The sequence below is a fragment of the Xiphias gladius genome, chromosome 10 (genome assembly GCF_016859285.1).
Source record: "Xiphias gladius isolate SHS-SW01 ecotype Sanya breed wild chromosome 10, ASM1685928v1, whole genome shotgun sequence".
Classification (NCBI taxonomy): domain Eukaryota; kingdom Metazoa; phylum Chordata; class Actinopteri; order Istiophoriformes; family Xiphiidae; genus Xiphias; species Xiphias gladius.
In genome coordinates this window covers 9253449-9266217 of record NC_053409.1, presented here as the reverse complement: position 1 = coordinate 9266217, position 12769 = coordinate 9253449, and the positions used below count along the sequence as shown (strand labels likewise).

Sequence of the window (12769 nt, the reverse complement as noted above, 5' to 3'; positions counted from 1 at the left end):
AAACCCTTCAGCTTTTAGTTTACCCCCTCTCTCCTCCTCCATCATTACTGATGGAGAAACTGCTATTGCCCCTCTGCCCTTCCCACCTTTGTACGTGAGCCTTTGTTTGTATTGTCCTACATGTTGATCATCATGAAGTTGTCACTCTTCCTTTGTCTTTGTGTTCCTTTCCTCAAACCCAATTTTATCCCTTATCCCCCTTGCTGTTTTTTAGGTCCTGAGTGTGCCCTCCCTCCCCACTCTGCACCCCCGTCCTACCACCACCACAACCACTACCACTACCCCCAGAACCCCCCCGCCTCACCAGCCCTGCTGGTGCACACAGAGTGCCCGCGGGACTGCCCCCTGGATGACACCATGCATCAGTCTGTCTTACACATGCCACACCACTTGGGTACTGCTCCCTAGCTGCTACTCATCGTATAGAGTCCTCATTTACCATTGACTCTCCATGTTCTAGATTACTCTATATTTTTCAGCCTTACCTTTCCTTCGACAACTTTTCCATATTGTGTTTTTTTTTTTTTTTCATTCTCCCATTTTGCAGATCATGGTCTGTGGCTTAATTAAATATATGAAATTACTTTTTTTGTTAGTTTGTTTTTCTTGGAATTCAAAATTCATTCCTTTACATCTAAGATTAAACGTTTTGCTGAAAGAGCAAAAAAAATCACCTGAGATCTGCTACATACACTTTCCATTTCTGTGTCTTTTCCGGGCCTTTTACTCCCTGTATTCCCCATCATTCTTTTGCTGCCCACTAGGTGGCACCGTCCTCCCACAATTCAACCTGAGTTTGTTTGGCTAATGCATGTGACTTTTGCCTGTTTCCCAAAAGTGTTTCAGTGCTTTGATCAGTTTCAGTGGACAAAGATCTTAGTACCTGGATGCATTTGAGAAAATAGACAGCAACTAAGGATTTGGTCAACAACTGCTCAGACAATGACAGGATGGTTTTGAGGGTTTATTAATATTTTATGTTATGCAAACAAGTCTCAAAATTTAAAATGCTTTCATTAAAGGTTTTCTGCAATTGTTGACTGACTCCCATATCCTCAATAAAATTATATTTGGTTCATTTTGCATTAGGTACTGGCAGCTACAATTATGGGTGTTACCAAATAATTTATTCTGCAACTCAAACCACCCCAAACACTCTCTCTGACCATGCAGACAGTAGTGAGTGTCTGGCTGACGATGTCAGCATCATTGCTGGTGGGACCCTGACTGGTTGGCATGCTGATTCCGCTTTCGTCCTTTGGAGGAGGATACTGGGTATCCTGGGCGATGTCAACAGCATCCGCTGCCCAAAAATCCATGCCAAGGTCTTCTCCTATCTCTATGAGCTCTGGCACAAGCTGGCCAAGGTAAGGTGGAGAAGCAAAAATCAATTACATATGAAGCATTTCATCTCAAATGAGAATAAAATACACATCCACTCTTACAAATTGTTGGCATAGACGGAGGCCATCATAAAAAATGTTATCCTGTACTTTCTCAAACACAGATCCTTACAAAGATTATGTATAAAGGTTGTGTTCACTGACTAAAGTTAAATGTGTGCTTACAGATCCGGGACAACCTTGGGATCAGTGTGGACAACCAGTCTTCTCCTCCCCAGCCTGCCTTCATCCCTCCTCTTCGAATGCTTGCCTCTTGGCTCTTCAGGGTATCAAAAACACATAGGCACAGCAGACAACAATCAGAAAACCGCAGTCAGAATAAATCAATACTTTTAGAGATAACATGCAGAATGTGCAAACAGCAACCAAGGAACTGAGGGTTAGATTGGAAGTCTATTTAATTTAAGCAGATGTACAGCATGCAGAATAAATAAAAAAAATTTTGTCAAAATTTAGAGGAGGTTTTATTTAGCAGTTGTCCGTTGTCATGTCCTTAATATGCAATATTGTTAAAGAAATCGTTCCAGGTTCATCAGTGCATTTACATCAGCTGTTGTAAACAATATCTGGTAGGTGTTTCCCTGAGAGAATCCTGTAATTCTCAGGAAGCAATGTGTCGAGCAGCAGTAACAAATAATAAACAGCCGTGAATGGCCAAGCTTTTACAGCTACAGACACTGTCACTAAACAGACAATTAAATTAGCAATATCTAATCGTCCTGTTCTGGCAAAAACAATAAAAACGAGAATGTTACAAATTAAAGTCAAACTCAAAATTTGTAGTTTGCCTCACTGATGGAGAACAGCAACTGTGGTCACATTGATTTCACATTGGTTGCAACAGATTCCAGTCCAGAAGTTTCTAACTCGGAAAATAAAATGGACTAAGTCTGTCAACTTCCCAAACCACTCCTGCAGCATAATAGATGTTAAACATGTCAAAGTCTACAACTTGTCATAATAAAATTCACCACAGCGTCTCTCTCTCCTCCACAGGCCACCATGCTGCCAACAGAATACAAGGCTGGCAAGCTGCAGGCCTACAAGCTGATCTGTGAGATGATGACCAGGCACCAGGATGTGCTCCCCAACAGTGATTTCCTGGTGCACCTCTACTACATCATGCACAAGGGCTTCACCAGCAATGACCAGGTACAGCCAGCAGGTGGCACCTCAGTAAAGTTGCCTGTTGTGCTTCTATTCAGCACTAGATGGCACACCAGTCAAACTCATGTGACACGTGCACGGTCCCTATCTAAAAACTGGAAAACAGTTATTTGTTTTTGCCAATTTGCCGTCTACGTTTTCCTGTGTGATGTGTCATTTTGTTATGACTCAGTGATTTCTATTCATCTGTTGATTTTTAGTATAATTCAGGCAAGCACTTGACTTGTCATCGAGTATGTGTACCTAATCATGTGTCAGTAAGAATCAGAGGTATTTAGAATCAACTTGAAAACTATTACTGACAGGAGGGAGGACAGAGGTCAGAGAGGTGCACTGCAATCTATGATTGTTGAAGCTCTCTTTCGAAAACTGCCTGCAAACCAGTGGTGAAGAAGAATGCTTCTGTGTTTTGGCATCTTCCACCTCCTTTAGCCACACCTTTCTTCGTATTTAAATCAGGCCTTACTCCATTCCTTCCAGACGAAAATACGAAGAGATGAATGGAGTGCCCGGAAACAAAGGACAGGGATAAAAGTGTGTGTGTGGGTGGGGGATGTTTTGAGTGCATGTGTGCGTGTGTGCCCTCTTGGTTGGGTTTCTGTTGCACCTTGGCAGTGCGACAAGCTTGTTAGAATGTTTTCCATGTCGTTAAATAATGTTTTGAGCTCCTGCCGCGTATACGTGATTAATTAAGGATTGACGTCTGTCGCGCTCTGTTAGACTGACACGTCGGCCAGGGGCCCAGAGTAGGCTGGCCTGCCTGCCTGTTTGTATGAGAGTGTGTGAAGGAGCGGGAGGGGAGCCTGGGGAACGTAGTGTAGAGTAGAGCAATGAGGGGGGCACACTGAGGGACGAGGCAACATTCTCCAGCTTTTGTTGTGGCTCTGTATAATGCGTCAGGGGGCCAGAGCCAGGCTGGCCACTGAAGCATGCTCAAATTGGCCGGAGAAAAGAGTCCTCACGCCACACAATAGAGGACAGCCGCACGCCTGCTTAACATAAGAAAGTGGCTCTTACTATACCCCTCCTCCTTCCTCTCTGCCTATACCCGCAACCCCCATCTAACCCAAAAAAGGAAAAACATATACCTTTTCAAATTCATCATACATGTACAATCTTTAAGTCTATCTTTTTTTCATACACTAGTTTTGTCTTATTATCTAACATGATTAAAGTAGTCATCAGTATAGACTGGTCTGCACATTATCTAATATGATTGGGCATGTTTAATTAGTTAATTATATGGTTTGTGTTTAGTTTGGGTTTTTAGACATAGTATATACTGTACATTTGTATCTTAAAATACTCATCGCTTACAGGTTTGGCATTTTCTGTAGGCTGCCTGTTTATCATGTAATAAAATCTATGTTAAACAACCATGTTCTGTACACAATAAGGGAAATCCCAGTGTAAAGCCTCACCATTATGATCAACTAAGCTTAAAGGAAAATGACAGTTCACTTGGAGGGATTCTCCTTCCAACTGACTGTGTGTGTGTGCCAAGGTCAGGGCTGTTGTCCTGATTGTCTGTCATTCTCTGGTCATTGGTCTTACAAAGGCATGAACTTAGCACAACGGCAGTAATCTATCTAATAGGTCCACTGTCTGTATTTCAATAGTCAAAAGCATATTTTGTGAAGTATACATAAATATACTTTCTTTAATTGCACCTGTTTATTTTGCATAGGTGAAATTAAACATGTGTCAGTCATGCATATACACTTACAAAAGTAAAGCTTGCACGGACTAATATAGAATATGTTAGGTACGTGGAGAAACAGTTTTCCTCGTCTGTGCTTCCATAGTAAAACTACCTGCAGCTTAAAATATGACAGTTGACCCCAGAGCCAGCCAGACGTGGCTGCTGATTAAACCTCTCGCCTTATAGTTATGCAGGTGGGTCATATCCCTTCCTGACAGCTTGTGAGGGGAAAACCCCACATATTCATAGTGACGATAGTGGTGTTGAATTGCAACAATAAATCTGTCCCATACTAAACTGGAAAAGTCCATGTTTAGTAAATGACATGAAAACTTTCCGATTTTGTGTGCAGTGATGTAATGCCGAAGTGAACCCTGTCTCCCCAGCAGCCAGCAGGTGGACAGTAGCCCCTTTGAAACAGAGATCCCACTATATTCCCGTTAAGAAAACCCTTCATTATGCCGTTTTGCTTGTTTACACTGAACCAAACACAGTTAGGATAATGCTGCACCTGCGTGTGATTTTATATATAGCATTCTGGCGTTCCAGTTCAGAGGCGTGACGTCGGCGTTTTTCCCATCATGCCAGCTCTCCCTTTTACACAGACGTCCACCCGGCTCTGTGTCTACCTCCGCTGCTGGCTTAAGGGTGGGACAACAATGCCCCAGCATTCCGTGTTTGTACCTTTCATACAGATCAGCGAGGCGGAACAAAAGCGCAACATTCCCGGCCTTGAACAGGCTGTATTAAAGGGACTAGTGTGTGCTATCCTGGAGATGAGGCCAAATGAAAAGGCCTGAGGTGGCTCTGTTCAGAGTTACGTTAATGCACCTTTTGTTGATCCAGGGGCCAATTCTACAGCCAACACAGAGCCACATGCAGGGCTAAGTTCCCATTTTTATACACACCTCAAATCGGGTTCCCTCTACTTACACATACAATAGAAAACACTTTGCATTCTACATTTGTGGCTTCCTCTAAAATGCTCTTTTCAGGCAATCAAGCAACAGTTTGTTACATGCTAATTACCTCTGACTACACCACACATTATGCTTCAGAGGTCAATTACCAACAAAATTAGGGTAAAATGGGCCCTGAATCCTAAAGCTCTTCCCACCAATTTTCCACATGCAGTGCATCATGTGGGTTTGACTTCCTAGTTATTGCCTCTGCGTGTTTATTCTATTCCTCTTTTGTCCACCTGCATTCCCTATTTACCAAAGCCTCAGCTCACAGATAGATAGGTTGTACTGCTTGTGTGTGTCTGTGTCTGTGTCTGTGTGTGCATTTGTCTGTGTGTGGGCTTGTTTTACTATATTCGTGGAGTCCGAAAACCGGGAGCTCACTATACTTGTGGGGTCTGACAGCTTTCTGGGGACCAAAATGGTAGACCCCACAAGTTTAAATGGCTGTTTCAGGGTGAAGACTTGGTTTTAGGGTTGAGGCCAGAATTAGGTTTCCGCTAGGGTAAGGGTTGGGGTTAGGCATTCAGTTGTGATAGTTAAGGTTAGGTTAAGGGGCTAGGGAATGCATTAAGTCAATGACCACGAATATAGTAAAAAAAAAAAAAAAAAAAAGAGTGTGTGCATGTGTGAGTCTGACAGAGAAACTGTGTGCCTACAGGTTTGGCCATAAACTTTACACAAGTTTATGGCCAAAAGGGCAGGTGTTTCTAGCCTGGACCTTGCCTTTGTACACAAATCCGCACACGCATGTCTCAGATAAGAGAGAGAACAATCTCTCTGCCTTACTGAGATGCTGAATTCTCATACCAACGTGTATGTGTTTTTGTTAGTTGTTTTTTCGAAATAAATCAACCTTATTGCTGCAGCATAACTATCTATATATTGAGTGGGAAACCTGTTAACAGCCTTTTATGCTCTTGTCTAGCATGGTATCACAGTGTACATACTTGAGCAGTTTGCGCGGAGCCCTCTGCAGTACAGCATATGTCAATGTTGAAAGAGCACCCATCTGCCACTGAGCCGCTTGTACCTCAGCGAAACAATACCTTGTCTCTGGCTTTAATTATAGGTTTGCTTGTGTGTGTGTGTATATACATGTGACTCACGAAAGTTGAGGTCTTTTGTTCTCCCTCCCATCCTCTGTTAACAATCCATCTGCTGCCTCTCTCTCTCTCATCTATCTTTCTTTCCCACTCTGTTTTTTTTTTTTTTTTTTTTTTTTTTTTTTTAGTTTTTTATACTGTTGAGTGGCTTACTCTCCTCAACACACTTAAACTTATTACAAAAAAAAGCTTTCTCCCTGCCATGTCTCTCACGTGGTTGCCCATTTACGAAATATTTCTGTTACTACTCCCCCCACGCTCATACCAAATGCAAAAATCCCATCTACCATAAACATACAGGAGAAGTGCTAAGATATTCAATTTCGGTACTGGTGGGTGATTGTTTATTCCTATATCCAGCTAAGTCAAACAGAAAATTTTAATGTTAAATGGCTTGCCTCCTATTAAAATGTATTTTCATTTATGTGTGTCTGTGTGCATGCTTGTCATCAGGATGTTTTGAACACTATCATCCGCTCCTGCTCCCCTCGATTCTTCTTCCTCGGCCTGCCAGGCTTCACCATGCTGGTTGGAGATTTCATTACTGCTGCTGCCTGCGTTCTCAGCTCTGTCTCCCCAGAGGTACAAACATACTCTTAACATTGACATGTATTATGTGAATTAAACTGGAGTCTAAAAAGTTGTGAAATGTTATACATATCTAAAGGTTTTCAGGAAAGTCATTGAAAATCTTTCAGAACTAATGTTTTAAGATACAAAATAGTTGTTGTTGTTGTTGTTGTTGTTGTTGTGGAGCAGAGAATTGAAAAGAAACTTCAACAAATTGCAAAAACAGAATTCCTGCTCATACCTGTTGATTGTCAGTGATTGTCAGAATCATCGTCTCACTCGTGACTGATCACTGTGTGAATAACAATGTGCCCCTGTAATAAATTTGTTAATTTTGCAGCTTTTTGACATTAAAAAGTTCGAATTGTTCTGTGAATTCTAGGAGTGATAAAAGAGAATCTGAGGGACAAAATTACACAAATGTTCAAGCATCTGTCATTTGTTTGGCATGCAAGAAAATCAAAAATGCAATTTTCAAGATTGGAAAAACTTAATACGCTTATTGTATCATTGTACTTTAATGTAGGACTGAGCAACTATGACTTAAAAGAAAACAAAAATTATTTTCAATCAATAATGCCATACAATCATTCATTATGATTATTCCTCCATCTTTGTTAACTAAATAAGTTTATTTCACAATTTGAATATTTGAATCCAAAGTCTGGAGCTGGGAAGCAAAGAGGAGTTGAGCAACAGATTAAACAAATGGCTGTGATTATTCAGGCAGTTTGAATAGAAAATGCTTCATTGAATGCATAAGAGCCTCACATTTAAAGTGTTAGTAAGTCTCTTACTCGTGTTTAATAAACTGTGGAAACCAACATGTGATTGCAGTTATTATGGTCTTTAAAAACAGTGGGCAATGCCATCAAACAAATCCAAACAGGTGATTGTTACGAGTCCTATGACAGTCCTTTGGAATTGTGTGGTAATGTATGAACACACAGGCTTGTGATGCGAACATGTTGGAGGACGGTGACCTGATTTGGAATAATTAGGAGAGATTATGCTGATAGACCAAAAAGAGAACCACTCTCTGTTCCTTAATACTGGCAAATTAATGTTGACTGTCTCTAAGTTCTTTAAACAATATGACACTTCAGGAACATTTATATATGTTGTTTTTTATTGTTTTTGTTGCCAGCTAATATAATATATACTAGCATAGATTTATTATCTGTTTTCACAGTAACAGCAACTCATCAGGTGCAACAACATGTACAATCTCCTTTAGAGCTGCATCCATAGCTCATTTAATTAGTCATTTTGTTGTCCAACGCCTACCATGTGTCAAGAGATTCAGCCGAACATCAGCAGAATCATGAATAAAAAAATTAATTTTTATGTCTCTCCAATCCTTTTTCCCCGGATAGTGTGCTTCCTGTTTCCTAAAAGTGGGTTGTTTTCATGTAGCTTTAGGGAATTAATGATAGTGTGGGTTTTTTTGGTTGTTTTTTTTTCTTTCTTTCTTCTCATCTCTACCAGGCTCCAAGGATGGAGGCTCAGACAGTCCTGGGCTCTCTCGTGTGTTTCCCCAACCTTTACCTTCACATTCCTGTACTACAGCGTGTGCCTGGCTCTGATGACATTGTTGTAGGCAATGAGGATATCAAGGTAAACGGTCAACATTTGCTACTCTGGGGATATGGTAATGACACATAAAAAAAGTCAGCCTACTGCATTGTTAGTGGATCTAAACAAATGTTAAATTGATGGTATCAATTTTTTACATTAGACGTTAAGTAAAGTGGATGGACTAGATTGTGTTATCTATGTCATTCAGGATTATCTGGTCAACATCCTGCTAGAAACAGCAACAAAGGAACACTGTGAAGGGGCCAGGTATGATTAGCAATATTAGTGATCCTTATTTATTCTCAGGTTGCATTGTCTTCATTTATTTTTTTAGATTTATATAAATGTGTTTTTACATACATTTGTGTGTCCGTAATAAAATTTGAAAAGCTAATAGATACCAAGCATTTACTAACTGTGTCCACTGCTTTTAAAGCGTATTTACCTAAAATATTTTGTTCAATAGTAGAATAGTTTTCTGAATAAATTTTGTACTATTCAAATTCTTAAATTTACATAAATTTGTACTCTGCTTCTGTCATTCAGGTGCATTGCTGTGTGCAGTCTGGGTCTGTGGGTGTGTGAGGAGCTGATGCAAAAGAACATCCACCATCAGGTTAAAGATGCCATCAATGTCTTGGGGGTAACACTAAAGGTCAGTGACCGTCTGAGGCAAGGAAGGTTCATTGAATTATATACATTTTTACAGTTTATTACCTAATAACTCACATGTACAATATGATTTACAAAATACAAAACTTCTTTAAAACACAGCATCATGGATTGTGTTGTGGCAAAAATTCTGAATAGAATAAATCAGTGATAGCCACAGTTTCTTTAGGTAATATAGGCAGGACAGCTGGATTTCACAGGCTTTTTTGTTTTACCATGCAAGCCCTATAGTGTTTATCTCTAAAAAAAAATTGATAGTTGATTACATAAAAGGGCTGCAGAACAATGTCTGATGGGTATATTTTGGAAGAGCCCTCGTTTCTACCTGAGTGAAGAGATGCAGAGAACCAGTAGAGGCAGTTTTTTTTGTTTTGTTTTTTGTTTTTTTTGTTTGTTTTTTTTCTTTCTTTTTCTTTTTCTCATGGAAAAGGATTTGGGGCGGTGGCGTAATTTCCAGGCAGCTCGCTCTCAGTAGATGTGGGCCAATTTAAGCAGCTACATCTCCCAGCTTCCTGCTCGAGCAACCCCCCCTTCCTCTAATGGAGCAGTAATCACTCCCCTGTACAACTTGACACACAGACTCAGCCAGCCCCAAAATAGAGGGTATAGGCTGGGTGGGGGATCTAGGGGGAAGAGTGGCGCTGAGAGTCTCTTTTCTAAAAGCAGGTGCTGAACTCTCAGGGACCCTTTTTGTGTTTGGCCATTTCTGCACTCCCCACATTGTCTGCCCTTGTTACATGTTGAGAGGCATTCAGCTGGAAGAAATGGGAAATTCTATTTCTCCACAAAGAATTTCAAATCACTGAAGAAATCAACATTTGAAAGAAAATTGTCAATAGCTCAAGTCTTTACTCCAGTGAGTCCGGATAAAATGTGTCATGGTTTGAAGTGGAAATGAAATTATGCTGATTATCTGCACAGTAAGCGAATAGCAAAAATTTAAGGGAAATTACTCTCAAATTCTGTCACCGTCAGTCCATGCCTTAACTTATCCTCCCCATCTTCAACCAGCAATGTTCCTCTCGCTTTTTAGAATTCAGGTATTTAGGTGACCTAAATCCAACAGGGGAAAATGTAGAAAAAACGATCCTCACAAATTGTAACGTGTTACTCACGGGCAAGTCTGAAAGATAAATTTAATAGCTTCAAAGTCTGGGGATTGGGAAGTAATAAATGGTCTGCCTCAGAAACGCAAAAGACAGTTAAGACCCTTTGTATATATGTAATTTGTTCGCTTGTGTGCATAAATGAAGTTGTGTCAACTTTTGAAAATTTATCAATCTTTTTCAAAGTTTTTGTCCTGGCTGTACAGACATCCGGATCAACATTATTGATAAGTTTTCGCGGTTGTTTATTTAATTGGCAGGTGGCATTACAAGCATACCTTAGTGTCATATCAGATTTCTGCATATTGTTCCGTTTGTATCATAAATAATCACCTCACCATTGAGCATCTCAAAGTTTAAAAGTTACAGTTTATGTTTAACAGAAAAAAAATAAACAGGTTTTCTTCTGAGCTTTCCATTTCTCTAAGCAACTTAGTTGTTTCATTTTGGAACTGGGAAGAACTGCTCTCAATAAAAACCAAATTATTAGTGAAACAAGTAAGAAAGCAAATCTGATCATGGCCAATGACCATAAAAAGTTGAGTTATGGATATCATCACTCAGCCAGCAAATATAATGGGATTTCCAGTGAACTGTTGTTTTGTTTGCGAAGTGTTATGCTTAATATCAGTTCATCCTCTGCATTGTTAGTCAGTTCTTGTCCTGTTGTCTTGTTTGTTTGTCCAGTTTGGGAACAAAGCGGTGGCTCACGTAGCCTGTGACGTGTTTCACCTGCTCATTTCTCACTGGGAACAGCTCAAGAGGTTGGAGTCCACACTGCCGAAGAAAATCATTGAGGTAACATTCACATACTCAAACCTGCACACGCAGAGGTAAATTTCCAGTACCCATGAGTTGCCTGTGAGAACACATCATAAGTAGGATGAGAAATTGCTGCCAAGTCACTTTAACTTTTAAATGCGAGTCTTAGTATTACTCATGCATATGCATACTCTACATCCTGTGGCATCACATCCATTTTAGCACACAGCCCTGACTCAGCTGATGAATAGGAGTGTGTCATCCAATTATCTTTCTCCTTGTTTTCTCCCAACACAGATCTTTGTGGCCACAATAGCCTTTTTGTTGCCAAGCGCAGAGCACTCAACAGTGGAAGCAGACAAAAAGGTACACGTTGGAAAGGAGGGGACATGAAATGGCTGAGATCTAAAAGCCCTTGATCCTACATGTTGGAATGGTGCATTTGCAGAGGAATGTTTCAACTGAAGTGCTTTGTTCCCTCCTTTTTTCGTCTTTTCCTCTCTCTGTCTCTGCATTTTCGGTCTCTGCAGCTCTCATCTATTACCCGTTTTTTCTCTGAAACAGTCCCTCTTTTTTTTGCTGTATTAATAATTCATTAATTTATTTTGATGTTGGTTAGTCGAATTGAAAAAGGGACCTCTCTCTACTTCCTTACCTCCTCAGTTAATGGTGTCGCTGCTGCTTTGCCTGTTGGACTGGTGCATGGCCGTTCCCTTGAGTCTGCTGCTGGAACCCATCACCATGCCTTCGGTGGAGGACCGCACATCCCACAAGGCCCCACTGCTGGACTACATCTACAGGGTGGGTAACCTCAATGGCAGCTGCTAATTTCAGTTACAACAAACAAACAGACCTGAGGGAAGCCCACTCTTTACAAGTGACTACTTTCCAATACCCTCTGAAACATACATAAGCCTTTTCCCGCAGACACAACAACTTCAGCTTTGACATTTCCACCCCTACCTCACCACATGGGCTTGCCACTTAAATTAGACTCACCTCCACTGTGACCTTATGACTATGCCTCATTTAACATTATAGTGGCACAACAGCATAGAAGCCTCCGCCATATCTGACGCATGCAGTTGGTATTCATCATATGCAGGAAATCCTTACAACATGCTTTGTAGTATTATATACTGCATTTGTTTAAAACGGGCAAAGTATTCAGCATTCAATCTACTTCTCTCTACTTGCCCCTCTAACCCTTTATTTTATGACTGACCCTGAGGATGAGGGCCAAGCTTTAGGCACAAATGAATGAGGTATTATTCATTCCCTCCTGTCTGGGCAGATGCGGTCAACGGCTGATCTTTGTAAGGATGTCACCCCTGATAAGAAATGGTCCAATTATTCAAACAGGACCCTTTGTCCACTTGATAAGCTCAGGCTATAAACGCTTGTCCTGGAGATTTGAATGGAATATGTCTTAATATGAGAGCGACTGCAGCTGCTATGAAAGCAAAGACAATTAGGCATGATTGGTTGTCTATCAGCACACAAAAGGCATGGGCCCTCTGGGTTTCATTGGAAATAATATATTAAGCAAGGCATCACAAGGTGTGACAATATTAATGAAATATCAAAACCGAAATCTATACATTTCCACGGGCACGTTGGCTGTTAATTATTCTCTACACCAAGCGGAGAATAGCTTCCCTAATAGAAAACACCTCCCTTTTATTCCATTAGTGAACAGAATGTGACACTAACAAGGTAGCTGAATGTCCATTTTTTTTCC

At 40.6% G+C, this 12769-nt stretch overlaps 1 protein-coding gene and 1 long non-coding RNA gene across 7 annotated transcripts in view; one reads left to right on the top strand and one right to left on the bottom strand.

The window, feature by feature from the left end:
* The window catches only part of ralgapa2 (Ral GTPase activating protein catalytic subunit alpha 2), a 93944-nt gene that overhangs the window by 39491 nt on the left and 41684 nt on the right, over positions 1-12769 (top strand). For 5 of the 6 annotated variants that reach the window (XM_040136521.1, XM_040136516.1, XM_040136517.1 and 2 more), the window contains 11 exons: positions 215-394; positions 1174-1367; positions 1571-1669; positions 2400-2555; positions 6794-6922; positions 8399-8527; positions 8697-8755; positions 9035-9143; positions 10954-11064; positions 11326-11394; positions 11692-11829. In XM_040136521.1, the coding sequence (XP_039992455.1) occupies positions 215-394; positions 1174-1367; positions 1571-1669; positions 2400-2555; positions 6794-6922; positions 8399-8527; positions 8697-8755; positions 9035-9143; positions 10954-11064; positions 11326-11394; positions 11692-11829 (1373 nt within the window). The remainder of the gene's footprint in view (positions 1-214; positions 395-1173; positions 1368-1570; positions 1670-2399; positions 2556-6793; positions 6923-8398; positions 8528-8696; positions 8756-9034; positions 9144-10953; positions 11065-11325; positions 11395-11691; positions 11830-12769) is intronic. The other variant, XM_040136519.1, reaches the window with a different exon arrangement.
* Positions 1253-6415, bottom strand: LOC120795058. Its single transcript, XR_005708202.1, has 3 exons — positions 6344-6415; positions 1569-1662; positions 1253-1358 (listed from the first exon to the last, which is right to left on the bottom strand). It is a non-coding gene; the product is annotated as an uncharacterized LOC120795058 (long non-coding RNA).